Source organism: Trichomonas vaginalis, chromosome IV (assembly GCF_026262505.1).
Source record: "Trichomonas vaginalis G3 chromosome IV, whole genome shotgun sequence".
Classification (NCBI taxonomy): domain Eukaryota; phylum Parabasalia; order Trichomonadida; family Trichomonadidae; genus Trichomonas; species Trichomonas vaginalis.
In genome coordinates this window covers 24,041,649-24,064,960 of record NC_067206.1, presented here as the reverse complement: position 1 = coordinate 24,064,960, position 23,312 = coordinate 24,041,649, and the positions used below count along the sequence as shown (strand labels likewise).

General features: G+C 34.9%; 18 protein-coding genes and 1 pseudogene across 19 annotated transcripts, besides 8 other annotated features; 4 read left to right on the top strand and 15 right to left on the bottom strand.

Moving 5' to 3' along the window:
* Positions 1–1,321: 1,321 nt before the first annotated feature.
* Positions 1,322–1,989: a terminal%2Cinverted (terminal inverted repeat of Maverick-1B transposon ID:TVAGG3_0157450).
* Positions 1,322–23,312: part of a mobile genetic element that runs on past the window's edge.
* Positions 1,990–2,226, bottom strand: TVAGG3_0157710 (uncharacterized protein; the record flags this gene model as incomplete). The annotated part of the gene is made up of 1 exon (XM_001305100.2): positions 1,990–2,226. The coding sequence occupies one exon, from the start codon at positions 2,224–2,226 to the stop codon at positions 1,990–1,992; it is 237 nt and encodes a 78-aa protein (XP_001305101.2).
* On the bottom strand, positions 2,275–2,508 carry TVAGG3_0157700 (uncharacterized protein; the record flags this gene model as incomplete). The annotated part of the gene is made up of 1 exon (XM_001305099.1): positions 2,275–2,508. One exon carries the CDS (start codon positions 2,506–2,508, stop codon positions 2,275–2,277), a length of 234 nt encoding a protein of 77 aa, XP_001305100.1.
* On the bottom strand, positions 2,764–3,090 carry TVAGG3_0157690 (uncharacterized protein; the record flags this gene model as incomplete). Its single annotated transcript, XM_051224854.1, has 1 exon — positions 2,764–3,090. The coding sequence occupies one exon, from the start codon at positions 3,088–3,090 to the stop codon at positions 2,764–2,766; it is 327 nt and encodes a 108-aa protein (XP_051109840.1).
* Positions 4,366–4,800, bottom strand: TVAGG3_0157680 (uncharacterized protein; the record flags this gene model as incomplete). Its single annotated transcript, XM_051224853.1, has 1 exon — positions 4,366–4,800. One exon carries the CDS (start codon positions 4,798–4,800, stop codon positions 4,366–4,368), a length of 435 nt encoding a protein of 144 aa, XP_051109839.1.
* On the top strand, positions 4,846–5,102 carry TVAGG3_0157670 (annotated as a pseudogene). Its single transcript has one exon. A coding segment is annotated over exon 1 (257 nt).
* Positions 6,082–6,657, bottom strand: TVAGG3_0157660 (organellar and viral DNA polymerase type B; the record flags this gene model as incomplete). The annotated part of the gene is made up of 1 exon (XM_051224852.1): positions 6,082–6,657. One exon carries the CDS (start codon positions 6,655–6,657, stop codon positions 6,082–6,084), a length of 576 nt encoding a protein of 191 aa, XP_051109838.1.
* On the bottom strand, positions 8,009–9,068 carry TVAGG3_0157650 (organellar and viral DNA polymerase type B; the record flags this gene model as incomplete). The annotated part of the gene is made up of 1 exon (XM_051224851.1): positions 8,009–9,068. A coding segment is annotated over one exon (1,060 nt), but the record flags the coding sequence as incomplete, so codon positions are not given.
* TVAGG3_0157640 (organellar and viral DNA polymerase type B) lies at positions 9,452–9,619 on the bottom strand (the record flags this gene model as incomplete). Its single annotated transcript, XM_051224850.1, has 1 exon — positions 9,452–9,619. A coding segment is annotated over one exon (168 nt), but the record flags the coding sequence as incomplete, so codon positions are not given.
* Positions 10,089–10,550, top strand: TVAGG3_0157630 (uncharacterized protein; the record flags this gene model as incomplete). The annotated part of the gene is made up of 1 exon (XM_051224849.1): positions 10,089–10,550. A coding segment is annotated over one exon (462 nt), but the record flags the coding sequence as incomplete, so codon positions are not given.
* Positions 10,860–11,710, bottom strand: TVAGG3_0157620 (KilA, N-terminal/APSES-type HTH, DNA-binding family; the record flags this gene model as incomplete). The annotated part of the gene is made up of 1 exon (XM_051224848.1): positions 10,860–11,710. A coding segment is annotated over one exon (851 nt), but the record flags the coding sequence as incomplete, so codon positions are not given.
* Positions 12,595–13,461, bottom strand: TVAGG3_0157610 (organellar and viral DNA polymerase type B; the record flags this gene model as incomplete). The annotated part of the gene is made up of 1 exon (XM_051224847.1): positions 12,595–13,461. The coding sequence occupies one exon, from the start codon at positions 13,459–13,461 to the stop codon at positions 12,595–12,597; it is 867 nt and encodes a 288-aa protein (XP_051109833.1).
* Positions 13,938–14,886, bottom strand: TVAGG3_0157600 (integrase core domain containing protein family; the record flags this gene model as incomplete). The annotated part of the gene is made up of 1 exon (XM_051224846.1): positions 13,938–14,886. A coding segment is annotated over one exon (949 nt), but the record flags the coding sequence as incomplete, so codon positions are not given.
* TVAGG3_0157590 (ATP binding) lies at positions 14,906–15,223 on the bottom strand (the record flags this gene model as incomplete). The annotated part of the gene is made up of 1 exon (XM_051224845.1): positions 14,906–15,223. One exon carries the CDS (start codon positions 15,221–15,223, stop codon positions 14,906–14,908), a length of 318 nt encoding a protein of 105 aa, XP_051109831.1.
* Positions 15,710–15,785: a mobile genetic element.
* Positions 15,906–16,014: a mobile genetic element.
* Positions 16,156–16,264: a mobile genetic element.
* Positions 16,406–16,514: a mobile genetic element.
* Positions 16,656–16,764: a mobile genetic element.
* Positions 16,906–17,014: a mobile genetic element.
* TVAGG3_0157520 (keratin-associated protein family) lies at positions 17,104–18,117 on the bottom strand (the record flags this gene model as incomplete). The annotated part of the gene is made up of 1 exon (XM_051224844.1): positions 17,104–18,117. One exon carries the CDS (start codon positions 18,115–18,117, stop codon positions 17,104–17,106), a length of 1,014 nt encoding a protein of 337 aa, XP_051109830.1.
* TVAGG3_0157510 (organellar and viral DNA polymerase type B) lies at positions 18,883–19,443 on the bottom strand (the record flags this gene model as incomplete). Its single annotated transcript, XM_051224843.1, has 1 exon — positions 18,883–19,443. A coding segment is annotated over one exon (561 nt), but the record flags the coding sequence as incomplete, so codon positions are not given.
* Positions 20,488–21,102, bottom strand: TVAGG3_0157500 (uncharacterized protein; the record flags this gene model as incomplete). The annotated part of the gene is made up of 1 exon (XM_051224842.1): positions 20,488–21,102. The coding sequence occupies one exon, from the start codon at positions 21,100–21,102 to the stop codon at positions 20,488–20,490; it is 615 nt and encodes a 204-aa protein (XP_051109828.1).
* On the top strand, positions 21,128–21,529 carry TVAGG3_0157490 (uncharacterized protein; the record flags this gene model as incomplete). The annotated part of the gene is made up of 1 exon (XM_051224841.1): positions 21,128–21,529. One exon carries the CDS (start codon positions 21,128–21,130, stop codon positions 21,527–21,529), a length of 402 nt encoding a protein of 133 aa, XP_051109827.1.
* TVAGG3_0157480 (uncharacterized protein) lies at positions 21,977–22,412 on the bottom strand (the record flags this gene model as incomplete). The annotated part of the gene is made up of 1 exon (XM_051224840.1): positions 21,977–22,412. A coding segment is annotated over one exon (436 nt), but the record flags the coding sequence as incomplete, so codon positions are not given.
* On the top strand, positions 22,537–23,310 carry TVAGG3_0157470 (uncharacterized protein; the record flags this gene model as incomplete). Its single annotated transcript, XM_051224839.1, has 1 exon — positions 22,537–23,310. A coding segment is annotated over one exon (774 nt), but the record flags the coding sequence as incomplete, so codon positions are not given.

The following is a 23,312-nucleotide window of genomic DNA, read 5'->3' as shown; positions in this document are numbered from 1 at the left end:
CAGTATAACTCAAGGTTTGAGAGAGAATATGACTCACAGTTTGACTGACAATATGACTTAGAGTTTGAGTGACAGTATGAACAACAGTTTGGGTGATAGTATGAACTACAGTATGACTGAGAATATGACTGACGGTTTGACAGACACTTTGACTTACGGTTTTAGTTAGAATAAGACTGACAGTTTGAGTGACAATATAACTGACGGTTTGACTGACAATATGACTGTTGATTTGAGTGAGTGTATGATTGAGAGTTTGGGCGACAATATGACTCATAGTTTAAGAGAGTGTATGACTGATGGTTTTAGTGAGAATAAGACTGACAGTTTGGGTGACAATATGACTGTTGATTTGAGTGAGTGTATGACTGACAATTTGAGTGACAATATGACTTCGGTTTGACACACACTATGAATTAGCTTATTAGTTAGAATAAGACTGACAGTTTGAGTGACAATATGACTGACAGTTTGACACACACTTTGACTTACGGTTTTAGTTAGAATATGACTGACAGTTTGAGTGACAATATAACTGACGGTTTGACTGACAATATGACTGTTGATTTGAGTGAGTGTATGATTGAGAGTTTGGGCGACAATATGACTCATAGTTTAAGAGAGTGTATGACTGATGGTTTTAGTGAGAATAAGACTGATAGTTTGACTGACAATATGACTGACGGTTTGACACACACTATGAATTAGCTTTTTAGTTAGGATAAGACTGATAGTTTGACTGACAATATGACTGTTGATTTGAGTGAGTGTATGACTAACCGTTTTAATGACAATATGACTGACGGTTTGAGTGACAATATGAATTACGGTTTTAGTGAGAATAAGACTGATAGTTTGGATGACAATATGACTGTTGATTTGAGTGAGTGTATGACTGAAAGTTTGACTGACAATATGACTGACGGTTTGACACACACTTTGACTTACGGTTTTAGTTAGAATATGACTGACAGTTTGAGTGACAATATGACTGTGGTTTGACAGACAATATGACTGTTGATTTGAGTGAGTGTATGATTGAGAGTTTGGGCGACAATATGACTCATAGTTTAAGAGAGTGTATGACTGATGGTTTTAGTGAGAATAAGACTGACAGTTTGGGTGACAATATGACTTCGGTTTGACACACACTATGAATTAGCTTTTTATTGAGAGTAAGACTGACAGTTTGACTGACAATATGACTGACAGTTTGACACACACTATGACTTACGGTTTTAGTTAGAATAAGACTGATAGTTTGAGTGACAATATAACTGACGGTTTGACTGACAATATGACTAGTTAGTATACAAGTCTCGTGTATGGTGGCACTACGTTCCACCGTACCTAATACTTGTGAATTTGACACTTTACAAAACCATTAACATATATTTTTACAACACAAATGACAACACTAATTTAACCTTAAATATTTATAAAGCCGCCAACCACTTCACTAACGTTTTCACAAACGACTTCACTAATGTAAAAAATAAACGTTCTCACTTACAAAAGTATTGCAACTCCTCCCATTGCTGTGCTTCACATAACAGTTCATATTCTTCTGACTCACTTTCTTCTTCATATAGGTCAAAATCACTGTCAAAATAAATGTTAGTAAGTTTTGACAAAGCTAATGAAACACGTTTACCGTTTGTATCGTATGCTTGTATAAACTTTCCATTCTTCATTCCTTCATAAACGCTCAAACTAACTTTACCCTTTCTCCCTCGTATCTGATAGAATGTATTTTCACGAGGAACGAAGAACAAATTCTTGAACTCATGACCGTTGTAGTTTGTTATCTCAATAGTTTTCGTCATTACATCCAAATAAAATAAAAATAATTTTAAAAAATAAACTTAAAAATAATGATCTCACCACCCTCACACGTATGAAAACATAGCACAAAAATAAATTTAGGTGAAGTGGTGAGATCTCACCTCTTTTTTCACCTCTTTTTTTCACCCTGTTGAACTCATTGCTTTATAACTCTCTTCCTTTCTCCAACTCTTCTAACTTCTTCTTAAGTTCAGCAATGTTGTCCTCATGAAGTTTAATCTTTCTCAAAATTCCTTCTCTATCTAATGGTTGCTTTATCTTTCTAAACTGAACTCTACCATCCTTCATAGTATGAATGTAAAAACCTTCTGGAATAATTCCTGATTTAATGTATTCTACCAAAAACTTTTGTTTCATTGCTTCAGTGACTTTAGTCGTCATTTCAATCAAATAAAAATTATAATATTAAATAAAAATAACGTTATTTTTTCAGTAAGGAAACGCAGGAGTTTTACGATTTATTTGAGGAGTAGGTTCTGGTTTAAATGTTGGAGTCGGTTTTGGAGTTGACTTTTGAACAGGAGTTTGTAATTCCATAGGTTCAGGAGTCATTGAAAGTGTTGTTTGTGAAGGCGTTGGTTTTGGCGATGGTGTCGGAGTTTGTTTAACTTCAGCTACTTCAGTATTATTTACAACATTTGCTTTATTTCTTTTCAACATCATTACTGCTCCTGCTGTAGCTAGCAAACCTAGTGGGAGACCATATTTTATATAAGGACTTGACCAAATGCTATTTTTGACAGGAGCTGGTGGAACACCTAACCTTGGTGAGACTGCTCTTTGCCATTGTGCAGCTCGTAAGAAATATTCAATAGGTGCTCCATAATCGTTTGGTAAAGTTTGTTTCATAGATGGTGAAGGTTCACGAGAGCTTGATGAAGAACTCATTTATAAGCTTTAAAAATAAACGTTCATCCTTTATTCCTCACTGTCGTCCGTAGCTAAGTTATAGTCATCTAATCTTATTATGGGGATGCCATTAGCACGCACCTGAATGGCAAAGCAACAATCCCTCATAAATCCAATAAGTGGCTTTGGTACGTTTTCAGTTGCTAGTTCAATAGGTCCTTTAACAGACAATTTGTATGTTATTGGAGCAGTAGATGTTTGACCTTGCTGGAAGCAAAAGTCCACTTCTGTTGGAAAACCACATAAGAAATGTGTGTTGTCATAGCTATCCCATTTATGTTCCACACTACCATCATCCACCAATGACCTCATAACATCTTCATTAAATCCTATCATATCATTGTTTGTATTGCAAGCGTTCGCAACCATTTCATAAAATACAGGTCCATATGATTTTTCAGGTTCTGCAGGCATATTTCCATAAGCTCCCATGGAAAGCTGAAGATATTTAAACTTAGGGTTCTCAAAATTAACATAATAGTTGTCTTTCTTTCTAAATAGTGCCCAAATACTTTTAACATTAATAGGCGTATAAGCTGCTGTAAATGTTGCACTTGAACTATCTGTATTCTTTGAGAATGAACCGTCCATAGGAATCCAATCCATAACTTTAACAGGAAAACATAAAGCCTCGTTTGTATAATGTTCTACAAGTTCTGTATAAATGTTAGGGTCTAAAGAGAATGACTTTGGATGAATGAAACATTCATTAAAATCCATCTTTGTTCGAAATAGTTGCTGGGTTACAGTTGTAATAGTAACTGTTCCACTAGCTTCTACTGCCTTCGTTATCATAGTGAATGGTTCATTCCATGGAACAAATTTATTTGTCGGTGGATTTGAATCTGAAGCAAATGCAACTTTAAGAGTTGGATTGAAAGCAATGATATCATTTACAGATATAGATGTGCATTGTAAGGCGTCGCTACTGAACTTTACTTTAAGCTGAATGTTTCCTGCAAAAGCTGGAATAAATCGAATAGCTTCTAATGGAAGGAATCTTCTAACAGGAATTCTTAAACGAAGCTTAAAATCAAATGATTTCCTGCTGTAATTGGACCACTAACAATTTGTCCTGTTCTGCATGTTCCCGAATGACTCCATACATCTTCATGTCGAGTCTTTGAGAAAAACATCTACTTTCTTTATTTGTTCGGTAGTTTGTGAGTTTGAAGTTATATATGCTTCTTCTCTTGCGTTGTCTTGAGAATATACGATACGACCATTTGCAAGGATTTGATATCCAGCAACTGCATAGAAAGCGTCATCGAAACCAATCCAAAATCCTGGTGGGTTTGTTTTATTGGAACCTGAACCAATTTCTTTATCTACAATAAATTGACCTTCCATTTTATACGTAATGAATGTATTGTAAAGGTCCAACATATTTTCACCAGGAGGTGAGAGATTGAATGTTACCCATGTGTTATCTTTAGCAGTTCCAGGTTGTGATGGAATCTTTGCGTCAGAATATTTTCTATTAGTGTCACCAATTTGAACTGCATTGTCTATGATATCGAAATATGAGCGAATCTGATGAATATGCTCTGCTGGAGTAAATTCGTTTAACTGTTCGTTCTGCATGTATTTACTTCAGATAAAAATATCTATTTACTTCATTATTCTCACTCTTCTTCTTGGCATTCGTGGTGGAAGTTGTTTCTTGACATTTTCAATGAACTGTACATTCTCTTTTGTCTCAACTTCTTTCACTGGCGGGTCAGGGTTCTTTGACTCGGTTTGTTTTTCAATGAAATTCACGAACTTTGCAATAAGCTCTTGGTTCGTTATTGAAAGTACATCTGGCTTCTTTTCTTCTGGTTCTATTGACTTTTCAGTTTGAATAGAAGGCTTAACATGGGCTTCGTGGACTTCACCCTTGCCATACACCTTAATGTTGTCGCTTTCTGCATTCGCTAATGGAACCTTTCTTTTTCTTACGTATATTTTACCATCTTTACTCTGACTTACGTAATAGAAAGGATGTTGTATTCCTCTTGCGTCATTTAATATAATAGACTCTCGCTCTGATTTTGACAAGCTCATTTTACATCGGTTAAAGTTTTAATTTTGTTTTTTATCTGCAGTCAAATGACTCAGACAAGTCCTACGGACAAGACCCAAGGGTCATAGATGTTGAAGCATTGAAGAAAGAAATTCGTGAGCAAATTTTATCCGAACTGAAGGAACAAAAACAAGAACAAAAGCCAGAGAGACCAAAGAGAAAACTTAGTGAAAAACAACTTGCTGCATTAGCTGCTGGAAGACAAAAGAACCCACGTTTGCTGGCGAAGAAAGCTAGAGAAGAAGCTGAAGCAAAAGCTAAAGAAGCTGAAGCAAAGAAAGAGTAAATGGTTTATTTTTATCCGAATTAAATGTATAGACAAATACCTTTATCTGTTGCGTTCAGTAGTGAAAACCCTGACGTCAAAATAAAGGGGAACAGAGTAACGTTTAAGTTTCCAACAGACTGGATTGTGAACATAAATGAAGAGAAGTACATTGGCATAACATCTATGTATATAACACGTGCTTTCAGAAAGGTTGACTTTATACTTCAAGTCGAGATAGAAAATGACGAACAGTCTTTAAGCGCCCAAAACATTCACATATACAAATACTTTAAAGACGATACAACATTGTTGCAATGTATGATTTCATTTAATGAGATGTTCGAGAAAAAGTTCAACATTGAAGTACAAACTTTACAGCCTTTACGTGAGTTTCTTGCACAACTGAAAGAAGAAGGTAGTCAGCCACAACTTATAGACTTTCATTATGAATTTAATGAAAATGAAGATGGAACTCATGACTGTCAGTTTGTTGTATTTCACCATTCAATGAAGTCGCTAAAGAGAAAAAATCCATTACGTATAAGATTTCAAATCTCTGAACCAAGTGATGATTTCAAGAATGTTTTCAATTATGATGCAATGCTTCCGAGGAAAAATGAATTTTCAAAGATTGTAACACCTGGCATTTGGGATAGAAAGCAAGCTATATTATATTCAAACTTAAGTAAGGGAGTTGAAAATGAGTTCATTGGTCATACAAGAACTTCACCACTTCCTAACCCTAAATACTATAAATTAACTGGCTTCAATCGTGAGTTTTGGATAGACATGTTCTCCACTCATGACCATAACTGCCCAGTGTTCTTACCTCCAGACCATAAGGACTGTCTCTACATTGAAGCACAACTCTTAAACTCTACCATCGCAGTATTGTAAAATCTACGCTAGCTTTATTTTTATCACGAATGACCTCATTTCTGACAAAAATAAATGACCTCATTGCTGACCTCATTGCTGACAAAAATAAATGACCTCAGAACTTCAACTTACGAATAAAGCTTGTTTTAGTCGTTATTGAGAAGTTAAACTTTTCAGCAAAGCAAGGACTAGAAGACTTACATAAGTCAAATCCAATCTCTTGACCGTCATAAAGTGCTTTATATAACTTCATAACACTGAACTCAGAGTCTTTGTCAAATTTTCCTTGCGGAATCATTAAACCTTTATCTTCATCATAGAAACACTGAACAGAGTCAGGAAACATTTCATTAGCGGTTAAAGCAATAACATCTTGCTTCACGCCTTTCATTCTGCAGTGAAATGCAACTTCATTTAAATCATTCGTGAGTAAGTCTATGTAAGTCTTCTTTCCACAAAATATTGACTTGTATGCTAAACTTTGTTTTCCAGGTGTTATTTCTGCGAAGTCACTATGAAACTGACCAAGGTTTTTACCAATGAGAACTCTTCCATAACGTTTCTCAAACTCTTCAGCTAAACGAGGGATATCTTCATTGTAGAGATGCATACTGTCGGTGTCGCTATAAAAGATGTCCATTCCTAAGTCCTCAGCAGTACAGAATACTTCACACATTATTCTCTTCGACATGACAGAATGTTAACACCAAGTGGACAGAAGTTAAAGTGTCTGCAAATGCTTTTCGTTAGCTTGAAAATAGTTTTATCTGAACCATCCAAACCTTCGAACTTCACTATATGGTTGTAGTTTCTGATGGCATATCTTATAGCATCTTTGTCATTTACTATGGTTATTTTTGACTCAATAGGAGATAGAATAGTTTTGCCATAAATACTGTTCAGAATGAGCTTTATATTTTCTTGCAAAGGATTTCCTTCTTTCTTATACTTTAACCTTAACTCAAACAACTTCTTTACTTCATCTCTTATTCTAATATCTCTGTTTCCATCGTAATAGTATCCTTGCAACACTTCACATTTGACACCTTGATATTTTATGAGGTCTTGTAATGTTATATGGTCAACATACATTAAACAGCAAGTGTTTGAACTTCTGGAACGTTAAGTTCTGGATTTAGTTCAGGGTCACAAACTATTAAAGGAAAGTGTCTATGTATTCCAATCTCTGTTATCTTAATGAGAACAAAGAAGCCAGACATAAACTTTTCACCAATGGGTTCCTTTTGGTCGTCATCGAATAAATGTCTCATGAGATACTCTGTGCTTAACATCTCATCCTTCATAACCTTTGGAATTACCTTCTAAAGTATAAAGTCTTGCTATAGCGGATGGATATAATGAAACAGCGTCGAAGTCAGCAATGAGTTTCTTTTTGCTCTTTTGTTTCATGTTATCTGACAACATACATCTTCCACCTTGAATGCATCTCGAAATAAATTCTCTTGGTTTATTTGAGAGGTCATATAAATTTCCATTCGGGAAGTACACTCTGTTCTCAAACAATTTGTTAGCAATAGAACAAATACTAACGTAGTCATAAACGTTTAAATCAAATTCTTTCAATATGTCATTGCGGAACTTAACAAAACCTTCTCTTAAAATTCTTACATCTTGTTTGCAATAAAATGTACTATACTTTTCTAAGTCGAAGTGGTTTTCATCTATTCTGCAACCTTTGATGGAATCTATGTTCTTCATGAACGTATCTGCATCCTGGATAAACTTACATGCTTCAGAAATGACACCAGTTCTGTTGTCATTTGCTAACAAAACACTGCTGTAGTAGTTGTATGGAAATACTTCTTTCGGTCCTGTTTGTAAGTTAAACATAGCAGGAAATAGTTTAAGCTTCTTATTTATAACACTGTAAGAGTCTTTTATAATAATTGCCCTTCCTTTATATAAGCCAGTTATTTGCATTGTTCGTGAACCTTTAATGATGGGAGTTCCTTTCACTTCTGTCATGTGTCTTAAGATGAAGTTTATATCATAACTGAGGTTATGGAAATATATTAAACTCTTGTCAGGAAGTCGTTCCAAAAATTCTGTTGCACAGTTCTGACCCCAAATGCTTTCACTCACTGAACCATCTTCACTGTCATAACAGATGTTAAAAGCTTTATGAAAGCCGTCTGTGCTACACTCAAAGTCAGCAAAGAAAACGTGCTCAGGAATGAACTTGCACTTATTTTTATTTACTTCTTTTGACTCGGCTTTCTTCTTCAGTTGTACACAATACTTTGGAGCATATGTCAAATCTTTAAATGGTGCAAGGTTCTGTTTATATAAGTCAGTCGTATATGTGAAAAGTTCTCCATAAGAAATAGGTTCGAAATATTTGCACTCCCACAATGTTTTCATAACATCCCATAGTGGTGTTGTTCTATCATAACGAACTACATATTTATCTTCTCTCTTTGTATAAATCTTCATTTGTTTCTCAATGTTCATTCCACCACACTCCTTCAAGATTTCTATATAGTTGCGAATGAAATATGTTGTCATTGGTAATCTTTCGTTTAGCATGTAGTGGTCTTCAACAAGAAGTAAGTCAATAGTTCGAACAGTTTTACATTCTTTTGGTATGTATCTCTTTATTTCATTATGTCTTGAGTCATTGAAATAACCAATGGTAACATTAAATGCTATACCTGTTGCGTCAGAAATTTCTTGTACTTTACTTTGAGGAAAGTCTCTAACACGAATGACTTCTCTCATGTGGTCAATAGTTTCTTCATTTACTCCAGCCTGAATGCAAGCATAAACGAAACAATTGTCCTCTGTCATAAGTGTTGCAGTTCTTTTGTTCAGTTCATTGAAGATTTGGTAGCGTTCAAGATTTATAGGTAATGTGCAAAGATACTTCCAGAACTGACCGCTTCTCTTCTTATAAAACTTCTTTTCACCATTATCTTTCCAAAAGCTTTCTATAAGTGCTGGGTTTCCTGTTTGCTTAAGAGCTTCCAAAATGGCTTTCTGGTCATTTGTCAGTGTGCTTTCATCTCTATATGGTCTCTTTTTTGGTTTGCCTTTCTTTACATCTGACATCGTTAAGCCTTCATATTCTGTTAAATCATACATCTTTATTTCAGTAAGATTCTTTATGTTTGTCAAGAAGAAGTCATAGTGCATTTCAACAATACCTGCAGCATTTGCTTCTATCTCTGATATAAAGTTCTCCTTCAAGAGCTGATGTAGTAGTGTTCCAATATTATTGAGGTTTAACGTAGAACATTCATACTTTCCACCAAGTTTATAACATACCATCCATCTCTGTTGGAGTTTATTTTAATCTTCTCTAAGAGTCTCATGAAAACCTTACCGAAATGTTTGTGTAAGTAGTCTCTGTTTGGTTCATCTAAAGCTTCGATGTTAAAGTCAATGAGTCTATTGCCTGACTTCACATTTCTCTTCCTATTCTCTTCATCTTTCTTTAACCATCTCTCACCTTCTTTTGGTTTGTCGTCAATGGAACGAATGACATCGTTAGCTTTGCGAACTTGTTCTATAGCGCTCTTAAACATCTCTCTTCTCTGTTGTTTCAGTGTGTCGTCTCTCTTTCGTGTTTCACCAACGTTTGCATTTGTTATGTCAAACATCTCTTGACGAACATCATGCGAAAGAGCTTTACGAGTATGACCAACGTTTGCATTTGTTATGTCAAACATTTCTTGACGAACATCATGCGAAAGAGCTTTACGAGTATGACCAACGTTTGCATTTGTTATGTCAAACATTTCTCTTCTTACTTCATGAGGTACTGAACGTCTATGATATAAGTCAATAGCAACGTCATTTAAAGGAAATGCTATTGCATGGACTTCGTCCTCGCCGCGTTGCGGCTTTATGAACTCATGAATTCTATCATAACTTATTGCACCATTATAGTCTTTAATGAAGTCAGCGAGTGCTTTTTTGTTTGTTGCGTAATGCTTTGCAACATCTATGTTAGCTTCTGTAAGAAGTTGTTTTATTTCCGAGTGTTCTAACTTAGACAACTTCCGATACATCTTTAGTAGGAAATAAAAAAAATATTTTTGAAAAAATTAGATTAGATTTTTTTTAAGTTATTTTTCAAAATAATTTAATATTTTTATTATAATGAAACACATGCAAGATTGCAAGTTCTTTTCATACAATGCTCTCGCTAATGCCATCAAGAATGAGTTCAATGGTGCTTCAAACGTTAATGTTATCTTTAACAAGAAGTTTGTGAAAGAATCTAAGTTTGGTCAGTATGTCAGACCATTAGCTATTGTCATTGACCGCAAACGTTATACTTCACAAGAGTTAGCAGTAGTTTTGAAACAAAAGAGTTTCTTCGTGAATGTCAAAGATACTCATTATACTGTCATAAAGAACTCTAACATTGACTTCTTCAGTATTGCTATGAATCTTTCCGAACAGAAAGAATATAAGAAGGGTGAAACAAATGTGAAATATTATCCTTCATCTCTGAAGACAATAACGAACAAAGATGTTATACAGAAATTCTTACCAAAGGTTGAAGAAGCTTCAATTGACATTGACGAAGGAAGTGAAATGGTTGAAGAAATAGACCCTGAAGCTATTTAAGCAAAAATATATTTTTGGTTAGTATTCATATGGATATTTTACAACAATTCCCCAATGTATAAACTTTTCATACGCTTTTTCATAAGCTTTATATACCTTCAGAAATTTTGCATAATCTTTAGAAGCATTTAGATATTGTTTAAATGCTTTGTATGTCTTCAGAAATTTTGCATAATCTTTTACATGTTGTTCGTTCTCTTCTTCTGTCATGAGTTCCGAATATTCTAAATTCATGTTCTTTCATATGAGATAAAATTTTATAAAAAAAATAAAATTAGCTTAGATTTTCATTCTTCCTCTTTGAAGTTATCGAAATACTCTGTTATTTTTTCCTTTAACAATGGTAAGTCTTCTTTGAATGTAAGAATTGTACAACCTTTGATGTCATAGTGTGTTTGAGGAAGAGTACTTTTGACAATTTCCTTTATTTGCTCATTCGGTGTCATTGAAATCGGTAAGTTTTCACGATAGAACCAGTTTCTGTCAGATTTGTAAATCTTAGCAAGGTCATAAAAGCTTTTGTTGTTTCTTCTGACTAAATGCAACATAACCATATCTCTGTCTTCTTCTTTCTCCAACTCTTCAGTATATATCATATACTTATAACTCTTTTCCTTTCCTTTTGGTACTGAACGCGGTATTCTTTTCTGTATGCTTTTGTCTTTGGATTCAATGACTTCATCTTTTGCTTGAAGTTTCTTTTCCATCTGTTCGCGTTCTTGTCTGTGAATTTCGTCAAGAAGTCTGTAAACATGCCAAGCATAACGAGGCGAAGCCCACATTGCAACAGCATTTACAAGAAGTCTATGTACATAATATCCTCTCAAACCGTTTGGCAATTTTTCACGATTTTCATAGAGTTTTGGCGACTGGGTTTTTTTACCTACTCGCTGTTCTTCACTGTTTTCAGAAAAAAGTATGTCTCGCTGTGCTTCGCTTAAGAGTTCTTGTGTGCTTTGGTTCCTAAACCAGTCTTTAGGAAGCTTAGTATCTGGAGCAAAACATGCTGTCAAAATACTTTGCATTTGGTACATGTCATCTTTGACTGAACGAATGAGACGGAGTTGTTTGTTAAACTGTATGTACTCGTATTCTTCATTTATAGCTTCATGAACGATAGCAGTTGTTGTGTTCTCTAATGTTGACATTACTGTCTTTACATACAAAATAAAAAAAATAAATAAAAATAAAATTAGCGTTATTTTTTCTGAGATAAACACTATTTCTTCACAACATTAAATTTTATCCTGTATGAAATGACTTTAAAAAGATTATTGACTGACTTCGAATACTATCTCATTGACGCACTGACAGACCCTCAAAACTGTGTTGAAAGTTCTTTAAGCTTTAAGATTGAAGGTACGACGCATTTTGTCTTCACTTACGTATTGAAAGAATATGACCGTTATCATAACGAAGTGAATCAAACACTAATAAAATTTGTAGATAAAAAATTGGTTAACAATGAATATTTTAAACGTGAAGACCCAAACACTGCTGGAGATGATGAAGAATACAGACAAGTTATTGAAAAAAATAACGCAAGATTAGATGCAATAGAAAAGAAGTTTAATGAATGTCTTACAAACACGTATGAATATCTTATGCGGTGGGAAGCAGATGGAAATAAATTTACGTCAAATATGCAATTTATAAAATCTTATGTCGACAGGCTACGTAGCACAGTGGTCTAAGGTGGTGTTATGGGGGGTAGTGTCTGTGGTTCGAACCGCGGCAGCGCCGTATTTTCTTATTTTCTTTGTTTGTCTTGTTTGTCGTGAATAAAAAGTGTCATAAAAGTGCTCTATTTCCACGGGAATAAATAAAAAATTTACTTTATTTCTTCTTTATTTCCTTGTTCCCGTGGAAGAAGGGTTTTGCTGTTTTTTCTGTTTTTTCTCAGCCGAAATCAATGATTTTTTCATTTTTGGAATCCTTAGCGAATGAGGAATCTTTTCTCTCGTGGAAGCTTTGACCAAAAATATAATTGAGGTGAAGAGGTGAGATCTCACCTGTTTTTTCACCTCTTTTTTCACAAGCGTTTTACATGAATTGTACGATGTATATTTGAAATCCTAAACAATTTCGTAGCTTCTATTTCTTCTGTCAGTATGTCAAAAGTTTTAACAATACCGAAGGTTTCTTTATACTTCTTCTTGACGTCAGACAGAAGGAAATCTTCTGCTGTTGGATAGTTTTTGTTCAGAAATGCTAACATGTCCATTTTATCTTCTGCTGGCTTTTCTGCTTCTTTCTTTAAGTCTGCATAGTCGTTTCGCATACGTTCTATCTCTTTGACTGAGTAGTTATATTTTCTTATTCCTGCTTTACATTTTGAACATTGCGGGTTCATTTTTGCGTTATACATTGAAATAAAACCAGCTAAAACAACTAAAGCGTCAATTGCTCTCTTCATCTCAAACATAGCGGGTCTTATTTGTTTGTTCCATACTTTGCCTCTTCTATCTTTATCTCTTATTTCCCAAACACATTTTGCAACTAATGAAACAAAGTTATCGTAAGTCTTAAACTCCTCAGATTTATATATGTCAGAAATGTTTTTATAAACCATGTCGCAATCTTTGTCCATAACCTTATGGTTGCAATGAAAACCAAGGAATTCATAATTTACTTTACGTATGAACTTCTTTATTTCTACTGAGTCAGTTGGTTTCACTTCAATTTCGTCGAATTCAGGAATAGTGAGTTTTTGTTGTTGGATTTCAGGTAGTTTAGGCAAATGGTCAATAATGTCCTGCATTTCATAAAGATATTCTTCATTTGTTTCATCTTTCGCACTACAGTCTAAATTACTTGTTAAAAGTTCTTGCTTTATCTTCTGGATTTTTGTTTCGAAAGTAAATGAAGAAGGAATGAAGTTTTTCATCTCTACTAACATTGACGTAGGATTCATGACTAACGAGTTTGGTGCTGTTGTTGTTTGAATTGTTGTTGTGCCGATTGTTGAAATCATATCTTTTATACAAAATAAAAAAAATAAATAAAAATAAAACTAACTTTATTTTTCTATCTTAAGGAAATTCATGAAAATTCACGGGGGTGAAAAAACAGGTGAGAAAACGGGTGAGATCTCACCTCTTCACCTAAAATATATTTTTGGTCTTTTGTGAAAATTCATGAAAATTCACGGGGGTGAAAAAAGAGGTGAAAAAACAGGTGAGATCTCACCTCTTCACCTAAACATTATTTTTGTCTGATTTACATCTAATGAAAAAGTTTAGAAGAATTTTCTTATTCTTTCTGGCATATTTTTGTCTTTCCAGTACTCCCGCTCTAATGGTCCCAGATGTGTTGGCTTCGACTCTCTCAAGTTCTTAGATGGTATAACATCTTCAACACCTCCTTCATATCTTACTTTATAAGTGTCATCGTTTGTGTTATAGCCAAGTATTTCAATAACCACTCCTCGCTTTGCTTCGTCAATGGTTTCAGCAAGTTTGCCATTACTACTTTCAACTAATTTATGACGAGGATAAAACGCAATAGAGTCGTCAGCAGCTTTTATAAGATATCCATTACCTTGCGTAGAGTCTACGATATAATAGTTTCTACTTAACCTTAAACGTTTCTTTGTCAACGGTTTGTCGTCAAGAACTACACGAACTTTTGTACCAGGAATGAGGGTAAATTGTGTTGAATTTCTGATATTTTGTGTTTGGCTTCGTTTCTTTTGTATATACTTTTCTTCTTGTTGTTGTGTCATTGAATTTGGTGTATGTCCTGTTGTAGAATGTGTTGAGGAATTATATACTTCGAGAAAATGTTTCATTGTTTCTTCGGTAAAGTCTCGCTCTTGGTTTAAATCTCTGAGAGTCCTTATGAAGCGGTTTATGATGCCGAGTATGTTATGGTTATGGTCTTCAGTAGTGTAGTGAGTTATGTTATGCTTAATGAGAAATTCTGTGATTTCATTGCTGAGGTATGCACTGTCTTGGTCTGATGTTAAAGTACTTGGGTTATGTTCTGCTACAAACTTTTGTAAAACTCTTAACACTTCACGAGTTCCTTTATTTTTCATTGGATATGCATATGCTTTACGAGTGTTAACATTAATGAAGATGAGGAATGGTTTATGTCCTCCTTTTCTGCTTTGAATGAGTGTGTCAAATTGGTATGCGTCAGGAGTGTTGGAGTAAATTGGTAAAAAGTAGTCGTAAGGGTTTATTTTTGTTTGATGTACAACATTTTTGTCAAAGAACCTTTTCACTTCAGCTCTGTTAGTAAATCCCCAACTCTTTGCAGCTTCATTGAACTTCTTAAATGACCTCCATGGATGTTGTTCGAATACTTCTTTCAAGCTCATTTATGTAAAGTTAAAGATTTTAACCAACTCGTATCCAAGCGTGCATTGTTATATAAGGAGGCATATAATCTTTTCCATTACCTGCTGGGTCTGTAATACCAGCTACAACATGTGTATGATTTCCTGCAGTTCCACAGAAAATACCTGTGCTAACATCTTTGGGGTCATCTGAGATATCATATCTGTTCATTCCCTGTCTATTCGAACCCGCTGCAAGATTTATATAACCTCTTTTTGTTATTGAATGTGAATGGTTTCCTTCCACAGATGTTCTTCCACTGAACCTATGCATATGTGAAGGAAGGTTTTCAATACCTATTTTCTTTGAACCTCCCATCTTCATTGACTGCGTATTAGTGTAGAATGGAAAACTGTCAACTATTTCATACCATCTACCACCAAATAAAGTGTTTGGATTTATTGGATTCATAGACGTATAAACAGCTCCTATAGGATATATTAAATCATATATGCTCATAACTCTATAAACATATTCTAAAGAACTTATGTCATTAAATACCATTTGGAATGTATCTCCCGGATGAAATGTTGCATTTGTTCCACTTTTATAATGTAATGTTAGTTCAATAGAATTATCCAAGAAAAATTCAAAAGTATCTGGTTGAAGACCTCTAACAAATTCAAATGGAGTTGCTGGTTCACCATTTATAATTTCTGTTGTAAATGTCATTGTATCTGGTTTCGAAAATTTCTTTGTTAGTTCTGCATCCACATAAGTTTTATCTGCTTTCTTATCTAACATTGTTGGTAGTTCATGTGCTTCAAAGTTTCTGGCATGACTTTCAATGTTCCTGCAACTCTTATCTAAATTGTTAATGTTATATACGAAAACGATAAAAACAGTTTGACAGAAAAGTGACAACTTTACGTGTCAAAAATATAAAAAGTGATATTTTATTCATCATTATCTTCTTCATAATTTATTTCATATTCTTCGTCTTACCAACAAAAGATGGGAATGTGAACAATTGCGGGCAATTTTTAGCCATTTTGGCTTGGAACTAGAGCCTGCGAGGTACATGGATAGTATCAGTACCTCACAGGCTCTAGTTCTCTATATGGCGCCGAGAAATTTTGGTGAAATGTGGTCGCATTTCACCAAAATTTTTTCGGCGCCATAGGATGAATTGGAGGGTGAGAGATATTATTTCATACAATACTACTCTCACCCTCCAATTCCCAGCCAAAATGGCTAAAAATTGCCCGCAATGTGAACAATTGCGGGCAATTTTTAGCCATTTTGGCTTGGAACTAGAGCCTGCGAGGTACATGGATAGTATCAGTACCTCACAGGCTCTAGTTCTCTATATGGCGCCGAGAAATTTTGGTGAAATGTGGTCGCATTTCACCAAAATTTTTTCGGCGCCATAGGATGAATTGGAGGGTGAGAGATATTATTTCATACAATACTACTCTCACCCTCCAATTCCCAGCCAAAATGGCTAAAAATTGCCCGCAATGTGAACAATTGCGGGCAATTTTTAGCCATTTTGGCTTGGAACTAGAGCCTGCGAGGTACATGGATAGTATCAGTACCTCACAGGCTCTAGTTCTCTATATGGCGCCGAGAAATTTTGGTGAAATGTGGTCGCATTTCACCAAAATTTTTTCGGCGCCATAGGATGAATTGGAGGGTGAGAGATATTATTTCATACAATACTACTCTCACCCTCCAATTCCCAGCCAAAATGGCTAAAAATTGCCCGCAATGTGAACAATTGCGGGCAATTTTTAGCCATTTTGGCTTGGAACTAGAGCCTGCGAGGTACATGGATAGTATCAGTACCTCACAGGCTCTAGTTCTCTATATGGCGCCGAGAAATTTTGGTGAAATGTGGTCGCATTTCACCAAAATTTTTTCGGCGCCATAGGATGAATTGGAGGGTGAGAGATATTATTTCATACAATACTACTCTCACCCTCCAATTCACAGCCAAAATGGCTAAAAATTGCCCGCAATGTGAACAATTGCGGGCAATTTTTAGCCATTTTGGCTTGGAACTAGAGCCTGCGAGGTACATGGATAGTATCAGTACCTCACAGGCTCTAGTTCTCTATATGGCGCCGAGAAATTTTGGTGAAATGTGGTCGCATTTCACCAAAATTTTTTCGGCGCCATAGGATGAATTGGAGGGTGAGAGATATTATTTCATACAATACTACTCTCACCCTCAATTTTAATTACTTAAACTCATTCTATTTTTTTGACATGTAAATGTCACTTTTACTGAGATCTGACACAATGTCAGATCTCTTTTTTTCGTATATAAGATTAAGAGTATCTTTTACGCTTGTACTTGGATTTTCTAATGGTGCACTTGAACCAAGGTCAAAGTTCAATATTATGTCGTCTGCTCTAACAGTAGTGAAGGATTTATGTGTATGATTTTTGTCGGCTTTACTGTCTAATGTAGCTTGAAGTTCATTTATATCGGAGATGTTGTGTTTATGAGATTTCAAAACTTTGTTCATTGCTTCGAGTTCAACTTTGTCAGCTTTACTTTTAATAGCATCTTCAAACGTTATTTTTGCCTTAACTCTCAAAGTAAATCTTGGTTCAACTAATACACCGTTAACATTGAAAGTAGAGGCATAAATTTCACCGGTATAACCAAATGCTTCTGGTGCTTTAGCTACATCATACTGTACAGTACAGCTTATGTCATAACCTTTAGCACGAATGTATTTATATCTTCTTTCATTAACATTTTTTGTCTTCGCTTCATCACTTCGTGTTAAATATCCATGGTAGTCCGTTATAATCTGTTCGTCTGAAGTTATATAATGAACATGGTTCTTGTCCGCTTTACTATTTAATGTAGCTTGAAGTTCATTTATATCGGAGATATTGTGTTTATGAGATTTCAAAACTTTGTTCATTGCGTCAAGTTCATTTTTGTCCGCTTTACTATTTAATGTAGCTTGAAGTTCATTTATATCGGAGATATTGTGTTTATGTTCTTTATCTGCTTTTTCGGCTAATTTCTCTTCTATCTCATTTATTTCAAGTTCATGCCTACCACCACCTCCCGAAGAAGTATTTTTCTTCAGCTCTTGAAGAACGTCCACTTCGCCATCTTTGGTGTCAATAATGAGACTTTGAGTTAAAACCTTTCCTGTCTTAATGGATGTTTGTAAAACTTCTTCTTCACCGTGTTCGGGGTCATGGTCGTCATCATATCTTGTGAAATCAGAGATGTTGTCATACATTAAGCATATCTGTCTCAAAAGTTCTGCTATTTGAAACTGGAACGAAAGATATACAGAACTTTCATCATCTCCTAAAGTCAAGTCTGCTTTCTTAAGTATTTCTTGAATGTATGCAATGAGAACAGAGTACCTTGGAAAATATTCGAACAATATTTCATTAGCTGTTGGTTTTGGTGGTTCTTCTGGAGTTTCTGTTGTTTCAGTTCCTTCTGTTGGAGTTTCTGCATCTCTTGACTTCAATGCTCTTGCTCTCAAAGACCTAAATGTTAGAGCACCGGGTTTTACAAAGGACTTTATAAATGCTTTAATAGTTCCTGGTAAGTTATTGTTAGCATTAAGTAAGTTCCTTATGCTTCCATCATGTACGTCCATAGCACTATGTAAAAAATCTATACTTTTCTTGTAGTCAGCAATAGACTGACTGTGATTTTTTAAAGATTTGTCAATACCTTTAAGCCAATCTTCATGCATGTCTGATACTGAGCCAAGAATATCATTTGCTTCCTTTAGTGTATTTTGTGCTTGTCGTAAAGTATCCAATCCCGTACGTGCATTGTTTGCTATACGTCTTACAGTATCTATTTGACTCCTTGTTTCTTGCATCCAACCAGATAAAGTTTTAATAGTATCCGAACCATTTGAAATGAAGTTCAAAGCATTTTTAACGTCATTTAAAACTTCTTCACCAAGTACCGCCCATATCTTTCCGATTTGGTATTGAAGAACTCCATATGAAGCAGCTGTTAAACCAGTATTTATAAGGTCCCATATCCATGATTTAGCAGTTTTTCCATCCTTTCCATCCTTTCCATCCAAACCGTTCTCGCCTTGAGGTCCTTGTATTCCTTGTATTCCTTGTATTCCTTGTGGTCCTTGAGGTCCTTGAGGTCCGGTGTCACCCTTCTCTCCTTTCAGTTCATCTTTATGTTCGTTATAATATTCTAATGTCATAAGGTGTACATCATTACTGCTACCAGCAACGCCGAGAATTTGTTTCTCATTCATGACTAAATTCTTTAGGCATTTAATGTTGTCGTCAAATCGAAAGCTCTTTAACAATTCAATGAGAACATTCAGTACTTTCACTAATGAGGCATCTACTGTTGAATTTATATATTGCACCGTTCCATCATTTATGATAGGAACTTTACTTATTGTAATGAATGGGTCATAAGTGTTAAAAGTATCGAAATCAATGACTTTTTTAGTTTTTCCATCGTCAATGACTAAATCATTACCTTCAATGGTTAAAGTTGAGTTTTCGTTTACTAGTTCATGTGCTCTTCTTGCTTCATTTGTTTCATACGCATATGCAGCAATAGTCATATTTTAATGAGAATAAAATGTTGTTCTATTTGCAAAGTACAGACCCAAACGAATACGGGACAGTAAAGCTACAAACAAACTTAGGTCTTCAGAATGAAGCGCTTGCTTTCAGAGTTGTTGACTTCAATACTATCGCAACTTTTGTCATAACAGATGAAACAGATTTCATAGAGATTGAAATAGATGACAAAAGAAGTGTTATAACATTTCCTAACAGAGCAGAGTATAGAATAGATAAAATTGCTGGAGTCATAGATACTCTCATAAATGAAGAAACTATTGACAACATAGATGTCGAACTCTCTTCTGAGGGAACATTGAAGTTCAGTAGCAAGAAAGAGTTCAAGATAACACGAATGAGTCATAGAGTACAACTTCTTTTGGTGCATACCATATGACATTTCCTTTGAAAAGTGTTGACAAAACGATTGAGATGAAATCTGTTCCATACGTATGTTATGGTAATTGTTTATACATTGAGTCTAAAATAGCTAATGTCACAGGCATTTCAGGAGTTAATAGTAAAGGTTCAGTAGAATATAAATCCTTCTGTTATGCAGTCAATTCAATGTTCATTCCAAACGTTCCTGTCATAGCAACTCATTTAGGTAAATGGGTTCGCATTAGTCCTCATAATTTGAAAGACATGCAATTCAGACTTGTTGACTTTCAAGGAGAGCCTGTAGAACTGAAGGCACCAGTGCGAATGACTGTTGAAGTTGACTTTTTAGAAAATATTAAATGCAACAGCTTACAAGAGAACTCAGAGCTAAAAATATAAAGTATGAATGTTATGTATTAGGTCATGAACTTTGGTTGTTGCTGTTTGATGAAACAAATGAGTTAGTTATGTCAGTCAAGAGAACAGAAAAATATTGTGTTAGTGAAAACTGCACCAAGTCAATAAGATTAGGTTTGCATTATGAAGATGAGTTCGATACTGTTGAAGAAGTTTTGGACAGATATTACAAATTGCTAACTTGAAATTTTTTTGACTGACGGCGCAAAGCGCCAAGATGGGCTCAAAGAGCCCTCCTGACTGCTTTAATTTACTAAAACATATTTCAAACAAAGCTTATAGTCAGTAGATAGTTTTGTATACTCGTTCGAATATTTATACTTAAACTCAACTCCTGTAGTTCCTGGTGTTTCAATGATGCGGATGTTACCTATTTTCATGAATAGTGGAGTTTGACCACAGCATTCGATTTCAGGGTCGAGATAGTCAATGACACTTTGTTTCCCTGTTATTCGTGAGATAACATTTTCAAGGTCCTCCTTTGTTAGAATTATTTGGTTCTTACTTATAAGATTTGTCAAAAGCTTCTTATCGTCTTTGAGTAAAATTGTTTGGTATAACTGAAGAAGGTAATGGTCTACGTTATCTGAAGGATTTGTTTGAACATTTGTGTAAGGGTTGTCGTTGGCTTCTCTTGAAAGAATTTGGTCCAGTGGTGGATACTCTAACTTAACATCTGATGTAGCGTTAGCGTTTGAAGCTGTGTTTAAATTCACCGACTTAAGATCTGGTTCTGGTTCTTTCAAACACTCTGAACTATAGTTCTTTATGACAATATTGTTTGTCGTTCGTGAGTCAACATTTGATGTTGGTTCAATTGGAACATTAACGGCACCAGCTAAGATGGATTTGCTTCTCATTTCATATAGAATAAAAACCTTTTATATGTATGAAATGAACAATATACTCGACAAGGGTTTGAATGTAAAGCTAACGAATGAAAATATTGTTGAATTCACTGAGACAGGTGCTGTGTATAAAGATGTAGAACTACTGAACAAAAGAGCTAAGGGAAGAAGCAGGAACATGAACAAAGGGTGGAAGCCTATAAAAATTTATGTCAACGATGGCTCAGGAGGTTCAAACATAAAGTATGCAGAAAGTTATAGAGTTTATGCTCTCAAAGGTGAAAAGCCTTCATTTAAGAACAGCTATTCTAACGCATATCCTCAAAAGCTAACGGATGGGGAAGTGGATGATATGAATGACAGCAAAAATATTAACAGAAATGGCGACAGAGATGCATGGAATTTGTTTACCATCAGTCAATTGAAGGTTAAACTTTAAAACAATGTTGGTCGTTCCCATGGAATATTTTTGACTTTAATGGTATTAGTCATGATATGAATCTCAAGGTATGAACGAGGAGAGATGAGAGACTTATATGCTTCCCAAATTTCTTCAAAAGGTAATGTTATACCTGACTGTTTCCAAATGAGTTCAATATCATAGCGTGAGAAACCTTGAAAGATAACGAAGTCAGTTATGAGACGTTTTATGTTTAAAGCTAAAACCTCCATGTTTGCATAAGTATTGCTACAGTTAAGTGGTAATGTCTGACTTTAGTTATGATGTTAGCTAATGGTGAGTCTGGTTTTGACACTAAACCTTTTCCGGCGAAGTCGTCGCAAACGAGCAGAGTGTTTGAAGGATACTTTTTGAAGGGGTATTTTGAAAGTTTTGACAGAATGTAGTTTGTAAGTCGTTTCATATCGTAAACTCCTGAGTACTGACGTAAGTGGTGTTTGTCAATAATTCTTTCCATCTCCTCAGAAGTCTTTTGCATTCCTGACTGTATAAATTCAACGATGGCATAATATTTCCTCTTACGTCGAATGTAACGTTGAAGAAATTCAATGAGTTCACTGTCTGGAACTTTAACGACAGAGGCTTGAACTTTTGACATAAATGTTTTCGCTGTTGAGTCCATAGAGTCTGAAGTTGCTGATATAATGATTTGGTCATAATATGAGTCATTTCCTAAACGTTCTGTTATGAGTATATGACGAATGAGGTTAAATGTCTTACCTGAACCCATCTTTCCACAATAGAAATACACACCATTTGAACAGAACTCATAATCTTTGCTGAAAGGAAGAATAAGAGAACTGTTGAGCTTTTCACTGCTTTCATTCATGTCTTCATCTACGTCATGTATTAAATGCTTCATTTTATCTCCATTAAAAATGCAAGTCAGAAATATTCAGAATATAGCACCGAGTCTAACTGACAAGAGTATAAAGATATACTATGAACACGTTATGATGAAACCTACCAAAATTCAAGAAAGTCAGTATACTTATGAATATCCAAGACACTGGGTAGAGTATGTAGGAGGTGAGAAAGCTATTGAAATCAGACAGGTTCGAAGTATTCCAGCAGGAAGAACAATATTATTGAAGAACTTTAATGTTTTGAGGTATAATGATGAAACAAAGAAGCAAGATAGTTTCCCTGTTGCTGTGTATGTGAACTTAGATACAGGAGATGACATGAAAGTTTTTAACACAAAGCTTCAAACGGTAGTGAGAGAACAACTGACTGCGGAAGGGCATCCATTACCTTCAGAAGTTACCATAGCATATAATTTTGAAACAAACTCAATAGATTTTAAAGTCATCTCTGCAAAGAAGTCAGGTTTTACATTTAATGAAGCAGATGTATATTCGAATGAAAACTTCAAAGCTATTGTATGGTTAGATAATGACGATTGCTTTAAGAAAATCTTTAAATTCAGTGACTCAAAGATGTCAATAGATGACCTTCGTGGAATGTTACCATCGACGTTTACAGTTGAAGGTTCAGCAGGATTGCTTACAAGATTGTCAATTGGTGGTATTTGGTCTCGTGAGAACATTGTTATAAAATCCAGTATAAGTGAATTTGCTGAAGAATCTATATTATGTCTTTCAAACTACATGTATTCGCCGCCGAAGCATTATAGTATAACAAACTTTGTCAGTAAGTTTAACATAAGACTTGTCGAACCTTCTTCAATGAAAGATGTTGTGCTACCTAAAGATGGAAAGGATGGACTCATTATTGAGATGATTTTAATAGCATATTAAAT